This window comes from Mycotypha africana (assembly GCF_025528875.1).
Source record: "Mycotypha africana strain NRRL 2978 chromosome Unknown BDF20scaffold_5, whole genome shotgun sequence".
NCBI lineage: Eukaryota > Fungi > Mucoromycota > Mucoromycetes > Mucorales > Mycotyphaceae > Mycotypha > Mycotypha africana.
In genome coordinates, this window is record NW_026515729.1 from 657,228 (window position 1) to 674,496 (window position 17,269).

The 17,269-nt window shown below is 38.1% G+C and overlaps 5 protein-coding genes across 5 annotated transcripts; 4 read left to right on the forward strand and 1 right to left on the reverse strand.

Annotated features, from left to right (window-relative positions):
* Positions 1-179: 179 nt before the first annotated feature.
* Positions 180-3,102, forward strand: BDF20DRAFT_820112 (OPT family small oligopeptide transporter; the record flags this gene model as incomplete). The annotated part of the gene is made up of 8 exons (XM_053077512.1): positions 180-422; positions 547-1,662; positions 1,729-1,957; positions 2,041-2,210; positions 2,288-2,362; positions 2,445-2,540; positions 2,644-2,977; positions 3,062-3,102. The coding sequence occupies 8 exons, from the start codon at positions 180-182 to the stop codon at positions 3,100-3,102; spliced, it is 2,304 nt and encodes a 767-aa protein (XP_052936192.1).
* Positions 3,103-3,852: 750 nt separating this feature from the next.
* Positions 3,853-5,192, reverse strand: BDF20DRAFT_912872 (nucleotide-diphospho-sugar transferase; the record flags this gene model as incomplete). Its single annotated transcript, XM_053084000.1, has 4 exons — positions 3,853-3,902; positions 3,970-4,407; positions 4,481-4,620; positions 4,705-5,192. The coding sequence occupies 4 exons, from the start codon at positions 5,190-5,192 to the stop codon at positions 3,853-3,855; spliced, it is 1,116 nt and encodes a 371-aa protein (XP_052936193.1).
* Positions 5,193-6,377: 1,185 nt separating this feature from the next.
* On the forward strand, positions 6,378-8,232 carry BDF20DRAFT_912873 (uncharacterized protein; the record flags this gene model as incomplete). The annotated part of the gene is made up of 6 exons (XM_053084001.1): positions 6,378-6,411; positions 6,479-6,555; positions 6,628-6,680; positions 6,787-7,309; positions 7,388-7,754; positions 7,829-8,232. The coding sequence occupies 6 exons, from the start codon at positions 6,378-6,380 to the stop codon at positions 8,230-8,232; spliced, it is 1,458 nt and encodes a 485-aa protein (XP_052936194.1).
* On the forward strand, positions 8,179-14,719 carry BDF20DRAFT_490479 (putative death-receptor fusion protein-domain-containing protein). The gene is made up of 8 exons (XM_053075586.1): positions 8,179-8,723; positions 8,792-9,698; positions 9,758-12,508; positions 12,595-12,940; positions 13,008-13,356; positions 13,429-13,714; positions 13,787-14,030; positions 14,094-14,719. Exons 1-8 carry the CDS (start codon positions 8,528-8,530, stop codon positions 14,556-14,558), a joined length of 5,544 nt encoding a protein of 1,847 aa, XP_052936195.1. The 5' UTR covers positions 8,179-8,527; the 3' UTR covers positions 14,559-14,719.
* BDF20DRAFT_490495 (uncharacterized protein) lies at positions 14,575-15,595 on the forward strand. The gene is made up of 3 exons (XM_053075587.1): positions 14,575-14,801; positions 14,878-15,022; positions 15,088-15,595. The coding sequence occupies exons 1-3, from the start codon at positions 14,625-14,627 to the stop codon at positions 15,258-15,260; spliced, it is 495 nt and encodes a 164-aa protein (XP_052936196.1). The 5' UTR covers positions 14,575-14,624; the 3' UTR covers positions 15,261-15,595.
* The last annotated feature ends 1,674 nt before the right edge of the window (positions 15,596-17,269 follow it).

The following is a 17,269-nucleotide window of genomic DNA, read 5'->3' on the forward strand; positions in this document are numbered from 1 at the left end:
AGCAGAAGTTGTCGTGCATTCTAAGGTCTCCCTTCCCCCTAAGCTTTTTCAGACATAAAATGCCACACAGGCTTTCTTTTTTTTTCATCATAACAACCCCTTCAGCAGTATACATTTTTCTTTCTCTTCTTTTCCTTTTATACTGTCTCTTTCAGCTATTACCTTTTTCTCAAAGAAAAATGCAAGCGGAAGGCGATGGATACCGCAATGAAGGGTCAAAAATCAACAAACAAACAGACATAACAAATGGCGACAATCTTTCAACTTTCAGTGCTGCAAACGAAAAGCAACTTGAAGTTGTTGAAAATGTGAACACATATGAAGATGAAGACATTGATATACAAGTCGTGAACGAGTTAGCATTGAACAAAGACGATAGAACATTACCCTGTTTTACATTGCGAGTGTTCGTAACCGGAATTGTATGTTTGTAATCATCAGACCCTAATTCAGCTTTTATGGGAAAGATATTTGTAAAATTTATAGGAAACAAAGACTGATCCATTACATTGACCGGTTTGATTAATGTTTGTTCTACTATCCCAGGCTCTAGCTTCATTAAGTTCTTCAGTTTATCAACTGATGGTATTTAAGCCTGTAGGAATACCGCTCACAAACACATTTATGCTCATGATTGCTTATGTATTTTGCAATGCATGGGCAAAGTATTTACCTAGTGGTGGCTGGCTTAATCCTGGTACTTTCAATGTAAAAGAACATACCTGTATTTATGTGATTGTCTCCTCAGCAAATGCGTCTGCCTATGCAACTCATATATTAGCAGCTCAAAGCCTCTATTATAACGACGTTCCTGGGCCGGTTGGTTCAATTTTTCTTCTGCTAGCCACACAAATGGTTGGATATGGTATTGCAGGACAATTACGCACCTTTCTCGTCTATCCTGCCAACATGATTTGGCCAACTTCTTTGCCAACTGTATCACTATTGCAAACATTAAACTCAAAACAAGATGAAGCCCGCTGGAGAACCCGTTTCTTTTTTATAGTATTTGCAGCTACGTTTATTTACGAGTTTATACCGCAGTACATGATGCCCATGCTGGGAGGGATTTCCATCCTCTGCCTTGCTAAACCTGAATCAGTATGGATCCAACGTCTATTTGGTGGGCTCTCAGTCAATGAAGGGCTAGGCATGCTACAGCTTAGTTTCGACTGGAATTATTTGTCCAATCTAAGCCCGTTAGTACTGCCGTTGTGGGTGCAGATGAATATTTATGTAGGTATTGCTGTTTTGTGGATTATTGCTCCTTTAATCTATTATTACGATGTATGGCAGGCACAGAGTTTCCCGTTTTTGTCCAATTCTATCTTTCAGCTACTGCCTAATGGTACCTCGACTATATACCCTCAGAAATATGTGTTGGGAAAAGACAATGCTTTAAATCAGACCGCATTGGAAGAAGTAGGCATGCCTTATTTTCCTGCAGTAACAGCATTGCAATATATATTCATCAACTTTGCTGTAACTGCATCGGTTGCTCATATCGCTCTCTTTTATGGAAGGGATATTTGGCAGAACGTGAAACAAGCATATCAACAGCGGAAAATTCGCCTGCAAAATAGTGGCAGTAGTACCGAGAACACAGAAGCAGCCAACTTAGCTGAGGATCCCCATATGCAAATGATGTCATTTTATAAAGAGGTATAGAAAGGTTTTAGGACATAGTTTTCTGTATTTTTCATAGGAATTGATACATGGCTGAATTAGGTACCAACCTGGTGGTATTATGTAGTTTACTTTGGCGGCATTGGGATGAATATAGCTGTTGCCTATGCTAATAAGAGTCAATTGCCTTGGTGGGCGGTCGTTCTTGCCATAGTGATGTCCACTATATTATCATTACCTTTGAATATGATTACAGCAATCACAGGCTCAGGATTCGGTCTAAATGTGTTTGCAGAAATGATTTGCGGTTTTGTCCTTCCAGGCTTACCAAGTATGTAAAGCACGTTAATCTTTGTCATGAGTTGAATGAATGCTTTCTAATCTTTGCTTTTTCCTTTTTTTTTTTTTTTTCAGTTGCAAACATGTATTTCAAAACCTTGGGTTATAATACTTTAAACCAAGCCGGAAATATGGCAAGTGATTTGAAGATCGGTCATTATTTAAAAGTGCCCCCGCGAGCCATTTTCTTGAATCAAATGTTAGGCACGTTTATAGGATGCATTTTCAATTATATCGTTAATCACGTAAGATGCTTTATCCATCCATGATCTAATGCTACTACTTAAAAAACATCGCCATTAACAGTGTTTTGTTCCAATAGAGTGTGGTCAATTCTCAAAGAGATGTATTGCTCAATCCGATAGGAAATAATATTTGGAACGGCTCCTCTCCGCAGGTAAGCTATATACAACAGTGATGAAGTGCCAAAAGCCAATTGCCGTAGTTGAACAATCAACTCTTGCTGATTTTACGGATAGACCATCAACTCGGCTGCTATTACATGGGGTGCAATTGGCCCTTTAAATATGTTTGGACCTAACTCAAGATATTTTATTGTTCTTTGGGCATTTCTGGTAAATCGCATGTAGCAATACTACACCTGTGAATAATTATTATCGTCGGTTATGCTATTTTATGAAGTGACTTGAGTAACTTAAAAGACCAAAATTGAAATAGGTTGGCTTCTTACTACCTATACCTGGATGGCTTCTCCATCGCCAATTTCCAAAGGTTGGATTCAAGTATATCAACACACCCATGATCCTTGTTGGCCTCACAATTGTTCCAGGTGCTGCTACTAGTTGGATTACCGTTTCGTTTATCATTATCTTGACCTCGCAACTTTATATGAAAAGATATCACAGAAACTGGTTTGTGAAATACAACTATCTCATATCGACCGCATTGGATTCAGGTACTTCTTTGATGGTATTTATCATCGCTATGGCCCTTTATGGAGGGGTGAGCGGTGTAAACCTTCCTTTTCCGTCATGGTGGGGCAACAGAACAGGTAAAGTAACTCTTGGCTTTAACAAAAAACCATCCATCAATACGGAACGTTCTATTAAAGATTCATATCTGGTCTCCTCAATAGACTTGAAGTACATGGACCAATGTTGCGCCTCTTGCAAATAACACCATCTCATAGATGCTTGGCATCATTTAATCACCCAATGATAGACTTGATAGACTGATTTCAAGAGTAGGTTACTCTTGCTTTTTCCAAACCCAACCGTTCCCGTCCCCTTTTTTCCGGTTTTATTGTTAGAATAATATAATTTTTGCCATCAGTAATTACTTTGGATGACAGACAAGACTGTGCAATTCACTAGCAAGCGATGGCAGCAACGTCATTCTTACAGCGGTTCATTTTGCATTACTTCCTAAAGGAGTATTTTTATTGTTCTTGAGCTTTTAAGAGAGAACTCCTCTCCAAATCCTCTCAACAACTATGAAATGTATCCCAAGTTAGTTACTGAAAGTATTGTGATGAAAATGTAAGATTAAAATAGTTTCATTAACGCATAAACTAAAATCTGTGTTGAGACGTTTGGACTTCTGCTAGTTAAACCAGCGGGGTTACCGTGTTTATGAAGATTTGTTTTGCGTTTTACTTTCAATTCAGATTTACAGTAGCGATATATTGCTTCTTCGTTCGTACAACAACAGACATGGTTTTTTAAGCCGGATCCTCGTCCATTTTATTGAGCAAATTGGTCAGATACTGTAGTCCAATACTCCTTAACCTGTGATGTTTGTACAGAGCAGGAACATTGGAATCAATAACAAAAAAAAGTATTATAAAGTGATTAACAGTAAACTTATATATGCATTACAAGTAAATATAGTACAGCATAGGCTAATAAATATAAGGTATATTTCACCCTAAAAGGCAGCTTCATACACAGATAAGCAAGACATTGAATCCGTATAATCTACGATAAAAACGATTAGCAATCTTGATACTATCATGTCGTTCCTTATCACTTCCTTTATTCTTACCTAAGCTGATATTGGGATCACAGGAACATTTTTCACGGTATTCTGGCTCCAATGGGCAGTGTGTATATACTGAGTGTTTGTATCCTATATCGTTGAAAAAATGAAACTCATCCTTGTTCAACATTAAGGAAGCAGCAATAGAATGTACTGGCGCATCACCCCATCGTTCATAGAAAAATCCACCCGCTTGGTCCAGGTAATGGAAGAACTTCAAGTAATCATTAGATCGCCATAAATCCAATGACGCAATCTCAAAATTAGTCCAAAAATGACATCCATTGTAGGTAGCACCATTGTCACTAGTGACAAACTTTAAAAGTGAATTCTTTTCAGCAGGCCAGTGAGCTGTTACTTCAGGATTATCACGTTTGAAGTTCAACACTGTCTGCCAAAGGGTTGGTACTGTCTGTAAGAATTCTCTGAATGCAATATTGAAACCTACAAAATATGCCGAAGATACTATTAGATCTACGAGAGATCAAGTCCGGGATAAAATGGTTGCTTTGATTACCGTATTTTTTGTTGTTGTTTCGCATAAATTTGAATACATCGTAATCGATATCACAGTAGTAATCTACGAAAGGCTCAATCCTCCAGTAATAATCGTACTCATCCAGTAAAGGGTGTCTGAAAAAAAAACCACTTTGAAATCTATGTAGTATTCGATAAATTTAGGTTAATATAGTTTGCGTGTATGTTACAGTTGAATATGATCTGCTATTAGGCAATACCAACCTGCACATATGTCTATATGATTCACTCTCGGCATAGGGAACCATCTGTTTGGCCATTTCTGCTCGAGATTCAGCTGCATAAGTTTGATTAATATGGTTTGGATAGCCCCACATCTGGCTGTCTACTTTTCCATATTTTGTAGGGGAATTTGTAACAGCTGCTGTACGATCTTTAAACTCGTCTGTGAATTCGTCGTCATTCAAGAACACGTAGGGATAGTTGAATTTATGGTTGAATGTTTTCTCAAGTTGCAGCATAGTCGACACTATACCATCCAGTTCGCTATTTCTGACCAAAACCACGAAGCAAGCTTTTACTGGTCTGTCGGCGTTAGTTTTTTTTGCAACAGCTAATGCTAAAGATCTTGAATTGGATGATCGAGATGACGACGTCGAAGTCTTCCAGAAGGTTTGTATGGAGAAGCATAGAAGAGTAAACCCAATTACCAAAAAGACATAGGGTGTGAGTTTGCTGTTCAAAAGCCTCATATGAAGAAAAGACTTTTACGAGAAAGAGATGGCAGTAATGATATGCAATCGGCCAAACGGCCAGAACTCAATTGACATTGGAGTTGATTCGGATTGAAACTGACTGTTTCGAGACGCATTTTTTATTTTCGGCATTTCCGCAGAAAGCGGAGGACATCACCTTTTTAATGTCTCAGACTAAAATGGGACGAATATCGCAATTTGTGTTATTGATTCTGCAAACTTGTGTGAGACAAGTCTGGTGCGATCTGCACATTGCAATGATGATCAATTCAAGTATCCAAGCTGGGTCGCTCACGATCAATTATGAGCTGTGTTGAAAAACTTGTGTAATGTTATCACTGATCTCTTTCCAACTCAACGCTGGGATTCAAGAGGAACCTTTGTTTGTTGGGCAGTTGCTGATAGTTCCGTCGTCATCTATAGTAAACTGTATCTAACCTGATTTTCATATAAGAGCTATAACTCGAGCTTCATTCGTGCATAGTTATGGTCAAACTACTATTTATAAAGGATAAGTAGCAGCAAAAGGTTGAATAGACAAATTTGGTACTTACCCTTTGCCTTGTAAGCCATGCTTGACATGAAATTGAAGTTTTCTATAACTCTACTTTCCCCTCCTCCTAACTTCTAAAAACTCACCCTATGGATGAATGGCTATCTGGAAAAAGCCACCTTGAATGTATTATATAATTATGACACAGAGCAAGATATGTTTGCATGGCCTGTCTATTTTGGTGTAAGTAAATAATCTTTACGCACAATCTATTTTCTCCTAATTTCAATTTATCTCAGCCGTCACCGTGGTGTAGCTATGTGAAAGTGAAAGACGCACATATTTACGGTCTACCTTGACACGTCGATTAAACCCTGTAGCTGAAAATATATCGATATCCATTGTATCAACAATAATTGGTTAATTTTTCATCATACAGTATCTTTAAACTTAGTCTCTCCCAAAAAATGCAATGAGACTGATAACTTGTCATTTAACTAATACTACAAAATACCCTTTATTAATTTTCGAAGTTCTAAATCAGTTTTGATTTTGTACGCGGAAAAAGTGTAACAAGCTTTCAATTTTTCCTTTTCCTCTTTGTTTTGAACTTTCAAATCTAGTTCCTTCTTCAATTTTTTTTTTTTTTTTTTTTTTTTTTGTGTGTCAAAGGACAGCAAGCTTTCAAAATGTCCTCCCCAACCAACTCTATAACTGACATTGGTGAGTTAGCGTTGTATATAATATTGAACTCTCATTTTAGTAACAAAAGCTTACATAATTCCTAAAGACGATTCTACCTTAAATAAGAAAAGAGGAAGAGCTCAATCAGTGGATCCTGAATCAACCCAGTCAACAGACGACGTAGTAAGCTCCTTGCAAACTTTATGTGAAATCAGTAAGCCTCTTCCTTAACGAATTTCTTTTGCTCTTTATTAGGTTACAAAAAATGAAAACCCTTTATCAACCGAAGTTTCTGCTCCAAAAAAAACGTAATATTCTTTAAACAACAAAATTTTATCAGATAGTAAGCGCTGAGGAACGTAAATTGGCATTCTCACCAGATTTTCTTTCCCTCTCATTCTGCCAACGCAATAGTAAGCTTGAAGACGAAAATGTGAATACAATTCGCAAAAATATGAAAGATATGTCAACACAGGATAAAGTTTTGTCGACTGAAAGCCAAAGTACAAGTGCTAGTGGTTCCCAAATAGACGAGGAGAATGACGATATGATACATGGCCAGGATACCAAAGACGACGAGAAACAGAAGAATGATGCCATGATAGAGAGTCAAGACGTCAAGCAAAAGGATGATGATGGCGATGATATTTTAGAAGAGAAACGAACCACAGGAGAAAAAGTCAGCGACAGCCATACCGACATCATTGATGAAAAGAAGGACGTATTCAGTAAATTCGGTGGTAAAAATGAAGACGACGATGATTGGGGTGAGTTCGCTGCAGGTAGTGACGATGAAGGTGATACGGAGACTACATCCAAAGACGACAATGATAAAAAAGATATGGAGAAGCAAAAGTATACATTTGGTGCCTCATCTGGTTTCGGTACCAAGAATTGGGCTTCCGTAAGCCCAGCCTTCCCTGTGAAAACTACAAAGGTATGTCATTTAAGTAGAATAGTCAATCCAAGAGTAAGATATTCAAAATTCTTTTTTCTTCAACTGCTTATATGACAGCCAACATTTGGAGGTTTTGGAACTACCACTGCTTTTGGTGGATTCAAATTGAATGCAACATCGTCCAGTAATACTGCAGATAGGGATACTAAAAATAATGGCATTGATAAACCACCTGTTGTTTCTTTCGGATCCTTTGACAAAACCACTGTATCACCTTTAGCAGCACTTGCTACAGCCGCCAAAACAACAGATGCTCTTTCTTCCAATTCACCTTCATCCTTAGATTCACCTGATAATGAACAGAAGAAAAAAACAGGGAATGGCACGGATGGCAAAGCATCAAAGTACGAAGAAGACTCAACCCAGCCGCATACATTTGGTGAATCGGCAAAAGTTAAAGTGCCGGGTATCCAAGAAACAGAGGGTAAAGTGATATACGAACCCACTTTTGATTCAAGTTCACTGTTGCTCATGAAGCCAATGTTTATAATTGTATAGTTAAAACGGGAGAAGAAGATGAAGATACAATTTATCAAGTGAAGGGTAAATTATTTATTTTGCAAGACAGCGCATGGAAAGAACGTGGCGTCGGTACATTTCGTATCAATTTGAGAGAAGATGAGCAAAGTGGCAAGGTTCAAACACGACTTGTCATGCGTACAGAGTCCGTTTTTAGAGTGATTTTAAATTTGTTACTCTTCGAAGGTATGAAGGTATTCTTAATGCAGGAAAAGTTTGTGAGATTCGCAGGCTTCGAAACAGAGAAGAAAGAAGACGGTACTACAGAAACTAAGTTAGTCAGCTACGCTCTCAGACTAAATAATCCTGCTATTGCGCAAGAAACTGCTGATTACATTCGCGCACATATCCCTACTTCTGAAACTGATCCGTCGAATGCATAAATAGCTTCGCTTTTTTCTTTTTTAATAACTCTGATTCACCAAATATATAACATTTATAATACATACACTTTACACCTTCATATATATCATTGCAACTATATCTTTTGTTTGAATTTATATATAAGAGGAATTAACCTGCTATCGGAAAATGTGCCTGATTCCAAGAACTCGAAATTCAACTGTGTGCCCAGACAAGCCACAGGCATCTTAAACAATTCCACAGAAATGTCAAATTTGGCAGATCCAAAAATATCCATTTTTGATTTTTTTGCACTTTAAGCATAAAAGAGGTCTAATGGAGGGTTCAAAGAAGGGCCAAAAGCCCGTAAAGTTTCCAAAGGCCTTATTTTCCTCTTGGAACAAATTATTTGACCTCTATGAGAGGACAAATCAAGATATGGAACCCATTCCTGCAGTTGTATCTTTAAAACAACTCTTGCGATCTGAAGATGCTACATATGAACGCCAAGCTGCTTATATTAAGGAAACTGGTAATTACTCATGGGAAGACTCACCATGCATGCAAAAACTCACTCTTTTTTGTTTCGCTATAAAATAGCCAAGCTTATGCAGAAGACAGCTTCGTCAGTGGACAATCTACAACCTGCTGAATTAAAACAGCTGAAGTACTTAGTTGAACCTATTGTCTCTTTGGGATATTTTGCAGCAACAGAAAACTTATCCAGACGCAACTTTATACCTGTTATTGACGCTGTAATCAAATGTATTGGGAATGACAATACAATGTTTAACAAATTATACTTAGACTACTTATCAGAAGAACCCATGGAACCAAGTTTTGAGTCGAAACCTTTGTCAGAGAAAGCTTTGACTGTTTACGCAACACTCAAGTTTACATTTGGACAGGAAACTGTTAGTCAGCACTACAAGAAAACTCTTGTTTTCTTTTTCAAGGGATTACAAAAAGCTCAGCAACAGCTAAGCTCAACTATGATAGCAAATACCAACCAAGTGATGAACGATATCGAATTTACCCTGAAGAGTTTCCTTGTGTTATTTTCTCGACAAATGAGTGTAGCAATTAAATTGTTCAAAGTAGTCGAACAGAATCAAAAGGACGACAAGGACGCTATTTTGTTGAAGGATATTATAAACAATTTATTGGATATTTGTGTTGATACCAATAAATATGTCAAAGAATGCAATCAGGTTGCTGGAATGGTCATTGGAACCATTATGAACTTAGCTGCTAATCCTCAGTTCACTCGTGATTGGATTTTAGGCTGGTTCTTCACGACGGGGGAATCGAATGCAGCAACAAAACAGATGAACAACATATTTGATATAAACTCTTCAACAGATAAGAGGTTCAATATCGAGAATAACTGGAATACTCGCGATGCTCCTATGATCTTTATTTTGCGAGGTTTGGTTTCCAGTCTTCGAAAGGACATTGTAATGTTAGAGTGCCCTTCTACATTGTCGCTGGTCGCCCTTATTCAAAAGTAGGTTCGATTTATCTGTCCTTTTTCAAAACTCTCTAGCTACTAATACTTGATTATAGTTTAGGAGCCAAAAACTTGCACGATCTGCTATTCAACAGTATAGACCTTTTTTGTGGAAGAGCCGATCTGGATCCAACTTGTAAAGTTATCGCATTCGAAGCCATGGCAACATGGTTACAACAGACAATCGAGATTATGAGAAGCTGCGATGATGAAAGTTCAATAAACACAGTTTCTAATAAATTACAACTTAACCAGCTTATGATTCTAGTCCAATATGTTTGTGATCACTGGGAAGACCCTATCGATTCTATACAGCATAAAGTTCGTTCGATCTTTGAATTGTCGATCACAGCTTATGAGACAAAGACGAAATTCTTCAACCAGTCTACCGATTACAACAACTTTATATCAGTTTTGTTAAAGTACCTGCTGGCTATCGACTGGCATAGAAAAGCAAAGTATTCACTGCTAAACATGCTTGTAGAAAAGGCAGAAACAGACCGATTTTTAGAAGCGGAACCAAAGATCATACAAAAGTGCTTATTAGCCATGGACAGTCTTGTACTTTGCCCTCAAATTACATTTTTCATCCTTCAGTTTTTGTATCGACGCATTCAAGATAAAATTCCCGGATATGCGAAATTTAAAGGCCATAACGGCAAGTTCAAAGACATCAACGAAAAAAATGTGGAAAGTGCCATTGATGAATGGAGCGACTTGTGGATAACATCTGTATTAGAGGGTCTTATGGCATCTTCTGAATTGCTAAGAAAAAATGTCAGTCGTTTTCTGTTGCAACCATTGTTCAAAATCGGATCACAACCATTTTGGCGTACAGTGCATATATTGGAAGATGCAAAGCATCCTATATGGACAGAACAACAGCTCAATGCAGTTTACAGATTAAACGCATTTATTGCTATTCTCAAAGCAGGTCGTACCCTTGATTACGTAGATGGCCATAGTTATCAATACGGTACTGTGGCTGGTAGAAGAATATCTATAGACACGTTAAAGTTGGCTATTTATCACAGTGATCCACAAGTGCGGTTGGATGTACTTGGTCTTCTCTGCGAATCTCGGAAAGCGATTGCTGAAATAAGTGATCTGGAGTTTGAACTGTTAAGATTATTCTTACCTCTCAATATGAACTCCACTATCCCAGAATTTCGTCAGCAGTTAGGCGCTTATATGACGAAGCTGTTGACCCGCTTACGAGCAAATTTGTATTCTCAGTATAGAAACTATAAAGCACTCTTGTCCCATGCCGACAAACAAGCAGATAGCAGCAGACGAGATCATGATTTAAAGGATGCGGAACGTATTATGTCCTCCATTAACGCCTCAAAATCCTTCCTTGAATGGCTTTTAGATCATCTGTCTCAATCTCTCTATCCTGGAGCATCTTACCAGCGCATTTCGACTGCCCTTCGTCTAGTGAGCATTATTATCAAGACATTCGGTGTGTCTGAATTGCCTTCCATTGAAGGATTTAAAGACCAGCAACCTGACTTTCCTTTCAAGCTGAACATTGCTACTCCAGAAATTGTCAAACTACTTATTGATATATTGCTGAACCCTTATGATTTCAACCGCGTGCAAGCATACGACATTCTATGTCAGCTCCCAAGCCCATTAAGTGGTATTGAATCTAAGCGAGATGTTCAAGATCTGTTATGGTGGGGGCTTAGTAAAGTAGTCAGCACCCGCGCTGGTGAAAGTGATAGTGGCGCACTCATCTTCCGCTTAATTTTCAACAAATATGTTATGGGGTTAGGTTTCGATTTGCATCCAGAAGAACATGCTGCTGTTGTCAACTCTACGGTTCACTCAGACGTATCAAAAGCTTGCTTGATTTTTACTGAACGTCTTTTAAATTTGCTTGAGAGGCAAGTAACTATTGCCAAGACGAATCTGTTATTAGCTGCTCAACAGCACCCTATTCATGGTACGCTACTCGCTTTGCAATATGTATTTCAAGAACTAGACTATGAAAATGAGCACATAAGAAATAACTTGAACGCCTGGAGAAAGGTTCATACCAGAGTTCTTGAATTAATGCATGTCACTTGCGAAACAACTGTTCCTATTATTTCTGATGCTTCACCTGAAGGCAATGTACCATCTGATTATCGTGGTGATGGCGATGAAGAGGATGAGGAGATTGATATAGCTGATGATGATAAACAAGGACCTAAACACCAAGTCATTTTAAGTTGTTGCTGGAGAGCCGTAAAGGAAGTCAGCTCATTGCTGAAGGTCTTTATTTCAAAAGCGCCCGCAACGACTGCATATAATGAAAAGGCCAGTAGAGTGGCCGTCCTTACTTACGACGACCTCATCAAGTGTGGTGATCTTTTACGCCATTTGTTAACCAATATCAGACATCGAGGTGCATTCTCGGCTGTTTATCCCGCTTACGTATCTTTGAATACCCGTTTACTAACATGTGGAGATACGGATTTGGTTCAATTACCTGCACAATGGCTACAAGAAAACTTGGATAGCCTCACTTCTAGTAACATTTCGATTACTAGACGTAGTGCAGGCCTTCCACTGTGCATTCTTGCTATTGTTAGCAGTGAATCTTCAGTGAAAAGGGAGTTGTTAAATCGAGCAATGAATTATTTGATGCAGTTGGCACGTGAAATCCCACCAGAAAATGCAGATCAAAGAATCGATCTGCCGCAAGTCCATGCTTATAACATCATGCGCTCCATATTCATGGATTCGAAATTGGGTTCTTATGTTTTGGAATATGCTTCGAAAGGTTTCTCGCTAGCCATTGGTGGCTTTTCTTCTCGCAGGTATTGTAATTTTTATTGAGTCGAAGTAAGGAAACAGCGACAGGGATTATATGGCTAACAGTGGAACAATTTATTTTGTTAAATAGTTGGGCTATCCGCAATTGTTCAGTTATGTTATTCTCCACACTATTACAAAGAACATTTGGTACAAAGAAAATCAGAGACGAACACAGTCATGTCAATACACTTACTGGCCGTGAATTTTTTGTTCGATTCCCTGACCTTCATCCTTATCTCATAAAGCAATTGGAAATTGCAGTCGAACAACTACTAAATAATTCGCTGGCTGCAAGTGTTCATCCTGGGCTTTATCCTATCTTGACTTTGCTATCTCGAATGCAACCCTCCTCTTTCGACTTGGAAGAAGAAGAAAGTGTCCTCAATCCGTTTATTCCGCTCGTTTCAGCTTGTGCAGCAAGTGCTATTTATAAGGTAAACCAGAAAATTCATAAGACAGCCAGAGTTATGTTACAAATACTAAATTTCCGTTTGCTTTTAGACCCGTGAAATGGCTGCAAGAGCATTGGTCCCATTGGTGTCTAATGTTACCCCTACACTTGAAAAACTATTTGATATTCCAGAACAAAGCACTCAAAATGAGATCCATGGCCGCCTACTTCAGGTTCAATTCTTGTTACGCGGTCACTTTTCAACGAGTAACAGCAGCATAAACGTGCTCATTCAATTTGTGAAAGCATTGCCTGTAATGGTGGAAAAAATCATTAACCGTCTAAAAGGAGGGTACCTTTGCAATATGAATAGCGCATTGCTGCTGAACATATTAAACGAGTTTGCTTTCGGAACTGAGTGGATCAATAGCGGACAGGAAGATGATAAGCTCAAGCTAGGTAGGATTGTTAGCAATGTCATTTTTATTCGCACACTTTTTTCTCATTTTTGCTTTTCTTTTTTTTTGTTAGAATTGATACAATTGTCTGACACAGTGTTGATTGATTTAAGGGCCACTCTTAAAGCGCTCTGTACAGACGCTATCAGAAGCAATCAAATTAGTGGTTTCGGTTCATATCTTTTTAGAGAAAGTATTGCAAACATCATCATTACAACCACTCTGAATGACACAAAGGTCAACTTGGACACGATGTTGTTTTTACTTGCAGACAAGGATTACGAAGTTCGTCTTACAACTGTACAAAGGCTGACGGCTTTTATTCAGCATAATGTTAGTGAGGAAATTGAAATTACTGGGTATAGTATTATCCGGATATTCAAGCAATCTTTTTGAAACGTATATTCAATTTTTAATTTATATACCTACAGAAAGAAAGACTTGCAAGCTACGTTATTACAGAGAATATACAGTGGTGAAGACAATCTCAATTGTTTTGTCGCTACGGCCAATCTTCTGATTTATTTGAATTCCAAAGAACCTTATCCGTCTGATATGGATTTGCCCTTTACACTTGAACAATATTGGGACAGATTAGTCGAGCAATTCGAATCAAAGTCAGCCTTATCTGTTACTGAGTCTGTGCTTCCTTTATTAGGAGCTTTGTTAACTCAAGTAAAGTATTGCAACTTTATGACTTTTGGAGAGTTTTACTAATAGCATCTGTTCTTCTTCCAGATACTACACACTTATAATACGCACCAAACATGGGTAAAAACATGTCTTACATTGTGGAGCGGATATATTGCAAAATATAGTCAGTCGCACGTTACCTTACCTTTGCGAGAGGCTGTTGTTAAATCGCTACAATATTCTGCAGACAATTTGTTCGCCGGAAATGAAGAAGAAAACGATTTTAAGGACAGCAATGCTGCGAACGCCCGTATAAATGCACTTTTGACCATAATACGACTTCTTCAAGACGACGATGCAGATGTTCGTGATGATGTTGCGTTTATTGTATCCAAAGCTCTTGGTTTAGAAGCTCCTGTTCATCACGAACGTGCCTTGGAGGTTGTGCACAAATACCTTACTAATCGTTTTGCGGATTCTGAATTTCTTAAGGCTATTTGTGCTAAACATTTAGCAGATGAGGCTAGTTTAGGTGAGCTTCACAGGCATATGAACAATACACGAACTTAGTGATACTAACAACTTAAAATAGAAACTGCACTGAAACAAGAGCTGTCTCAATCCAAAGTGTTATTTATGAAAGAAAATCCCAATATTTACAAAGAAGATCTGGTAGACATACAATTGGCCCATATGGATTTGAGTATACTTTCAACAAAATCCGAACCCCTTCAAACTAGCTTTGATGTAACGGCTGAAAGATTGCAACAGCTTGTTAAATTCATGAAGCAAATTGAAAACTATTCTGTGACTGTAAGTATATAATGAGTTTCTCTATTTATGATTTGCATTACATCGCTTATATAAACTATCTCCATCATCCTAATAGTTAATGCGCAAAGGACCTTTCGGTATTACAGCTGGCAATAACATTTTCAAGGCTACTTATGCAAGCATACTATGTTTATATTTTGATTTGGAAAGTTTGAATAGTGTTGCATCTCTTCCATCAAATTTATTGGAGGCTCTTCGAGGTAACTAGAAGAAGGTTTTATACAACTTAAGTAACCTTAACCAACAATTTATCTTACGTTTGTAGAGTCTGCGTCTACCTTAAGCAAATTAAACAGAAATTGGCTTCATCCTGCACTTTATAATCTGTTGAGAGGTGATAACAGTTTATATAGTGTAATATGCCAAACATTGAAGCGTCATGGTGAAGTGGTCGCTTTACACAAAATGTTCCTTTTATCATGTGATACCGATATCTAATTTTAACTACACATTTGTAATATAATAAATTCAATCTGATTATGCCTCATATCTTCCTCTTGCAGACCTTGCCGCCATGCTACGTGTGTGGATGAGTGCTTATTGCACATACCCTTTTAATCACAATCATGTTACATGTTTACATTAATTGAATATAGTCAGCTGTGATGTTGATTCTGTGGATGCGATATTGTCTCGAAAGTTTACTGTAGAACGTGGTACGACAACGCATAACCCTAGATCGGAACAATCACAGAAACTCAACGTGTGTAACAAAAAAAAGGTAGGACGCGTGTGTTAATAGCTCGATTTCAATTACAATAAGCTCCAATTCAAACCCTTATTCTCCATCGCAACGATTGTTTAAAAAATTTATATTGCATACATTCAATTCAACAAAAGCCGCGTGCTTGATTGCAGTTTAGCGCTTTCTTCTAAGTACGCAAATGGACATACTTATGGTAAATACGATAAAATGCTTAAGAGCAAGTACATAGAATATAAATAGCTTCATAAGTAAGGATGCGTAACGAGTAGGAGCGAATGGTTCTTTTTTTTTTTTTTTCTTTTTTTACTTTTTATAAATCAATCGTCAGCTAATGTAAGACCAATTTGAAAAATGTGGAAATTCATCTCAGAAACTCCCTTTCCACAACACCCGAGGCTGGTAAATGGCATTATGTTCAATTGCAATTGAAATGAATTTGAAGCTCCACAAGAATTTATTAGAGAACAAACAGCAAAGTGATTTTTTATTTTGCTAAGTTACAAAACTGCGAGAAATCAACGAAAAACTGCCTTTGCCACCTGCGCGTTGTCGATCCCTTTGTTCTCCTGGATTGGTAGCAATTAGTTTTGCATTAATTTACTGTTTTAAAGCAGCATGATTTTTCATTTTTCGATCTGAAATAAAACCAATGATAATTCTTCGTTTTGTTAGAGCTGCTTTAAAATGGGGTATTAGATAACCTGAGATTCAAAGCAAGTTGATTCTCCAGCCCGTACCTGGTTTCTCCGGCTTCTTGATGAAAATAATCAGTGTTGCATCATTACAAAGCTGCAGAGAATCCCTACCATCAGACAGAACAACCTCTCTTAAACGAGATATGAGGTTCAAAAACGATTTTGTGTAGGGTTTAGTCAGGTTGATAAGCGTACTTGAAACACAATGTCAAGACAAACATCACTGTAAATAATAAAGCAAAATCATTGAGACGAATTTTTATTTTTATTTTTTAAGATTTTTCATATTAATATGCTTAGGTCAAATTCTGATGGCTAAGATGACTGAATTGAAGGTTGCAAGACTGCTTTTATTAGAAATTTTATAGGGAAGTAGTTGGAAGGATAAGGGAGCTATTAATGTTGAAACAACCGTGTTACCCTATCAAGAATGAGTGCTTTTAGAAATCAAAGTAGAAAATTAACGAGACTGCAGCTACAGATCGTACCCTTTCAACCTTCCAAGAACTCCAAATATAATAAGAGCACCCGAGCAGACGATTAGTTTGGGCCACTAGACGTCGACCCGGGAAATTAGTTTGGGCCACTAGACGCAGAAGCACGAACAATTAGTTTGAGCCACTAGCTTTTCAAACGGGCGGTCTTAAGTCGCGGCACCTCCACGATTGATGATCTGTCATCAGAGATATTACCACAACCGCCCGACAGAACGCAGCCAACCATCAAGGCGCCAACCGATACAGAAGCCCCTTCCGCGCTTTTCCAGAGGGACCAACCTCATTACCCTGGATCCAGTAGAGAACCCAGGAGAAGCACGCAGGACAGAGAATAGCATAGCAACGCGCAGAGTACAGCCAGAACAACACCAAGAAAATTGCTTACACAAGGCGCTTATCGTGAGCCCAAAGGAGAAAACTACCAAACGCAATCAGCTGTGCAGCTTTATCGCACCGAAACTCCCAGATCGTTTTTGCGATTTGTTGACATCGCGAGTCGATTCTCCCAAATGAACGACGGGATCCATTTGTCTTGGAGAAACAACTTTT

Coding starts and splice junctions, on each gene's coding strand:
- BDF20DRAFT_490495 (XM_053075587.1), top strand. CDS start 14,625: ATGAAAGAAAATCCCAATATTTACAAAGAAGATCTGGTAGACATACAA. Junction 14,802..14,877: donor TTGAAAACTATTCTGTGACT/GTAAGTATATAA, acceptor TCATCCTAATAG/TTAATGCGCAAAGGACCTTT. Junction 15,023..15,087: donor TTTATTGGAGGCTCTTCGAG/GTAACTAGAAGA, acceptor TTACGTTTGTAG/AGTCTGCGTCTACCTTAAGC.
- BDF20DRAFT_490479 (XM_053075586.1), top strand. CDS start 8,528: ATGGAGGGTTCAAAGAAGGGCCAAAAGCCCGTAAAGTTTCCAAAGGCC. Junction 12,509..12,594: donor GGTGGCTTTTCTTCTCGCAG/GTATTGTAATTT, acceptor TTTGTTAAATAG/TTGGGCTATCCGCAATTGTT. Junction 12,941..13,007: donor CAGCAAGTGCTATTTATAAG/GTAAACCAGAAA, acceptor GTTTGCTTTTAG/ACCCGTGAAATGGCTGCAAG.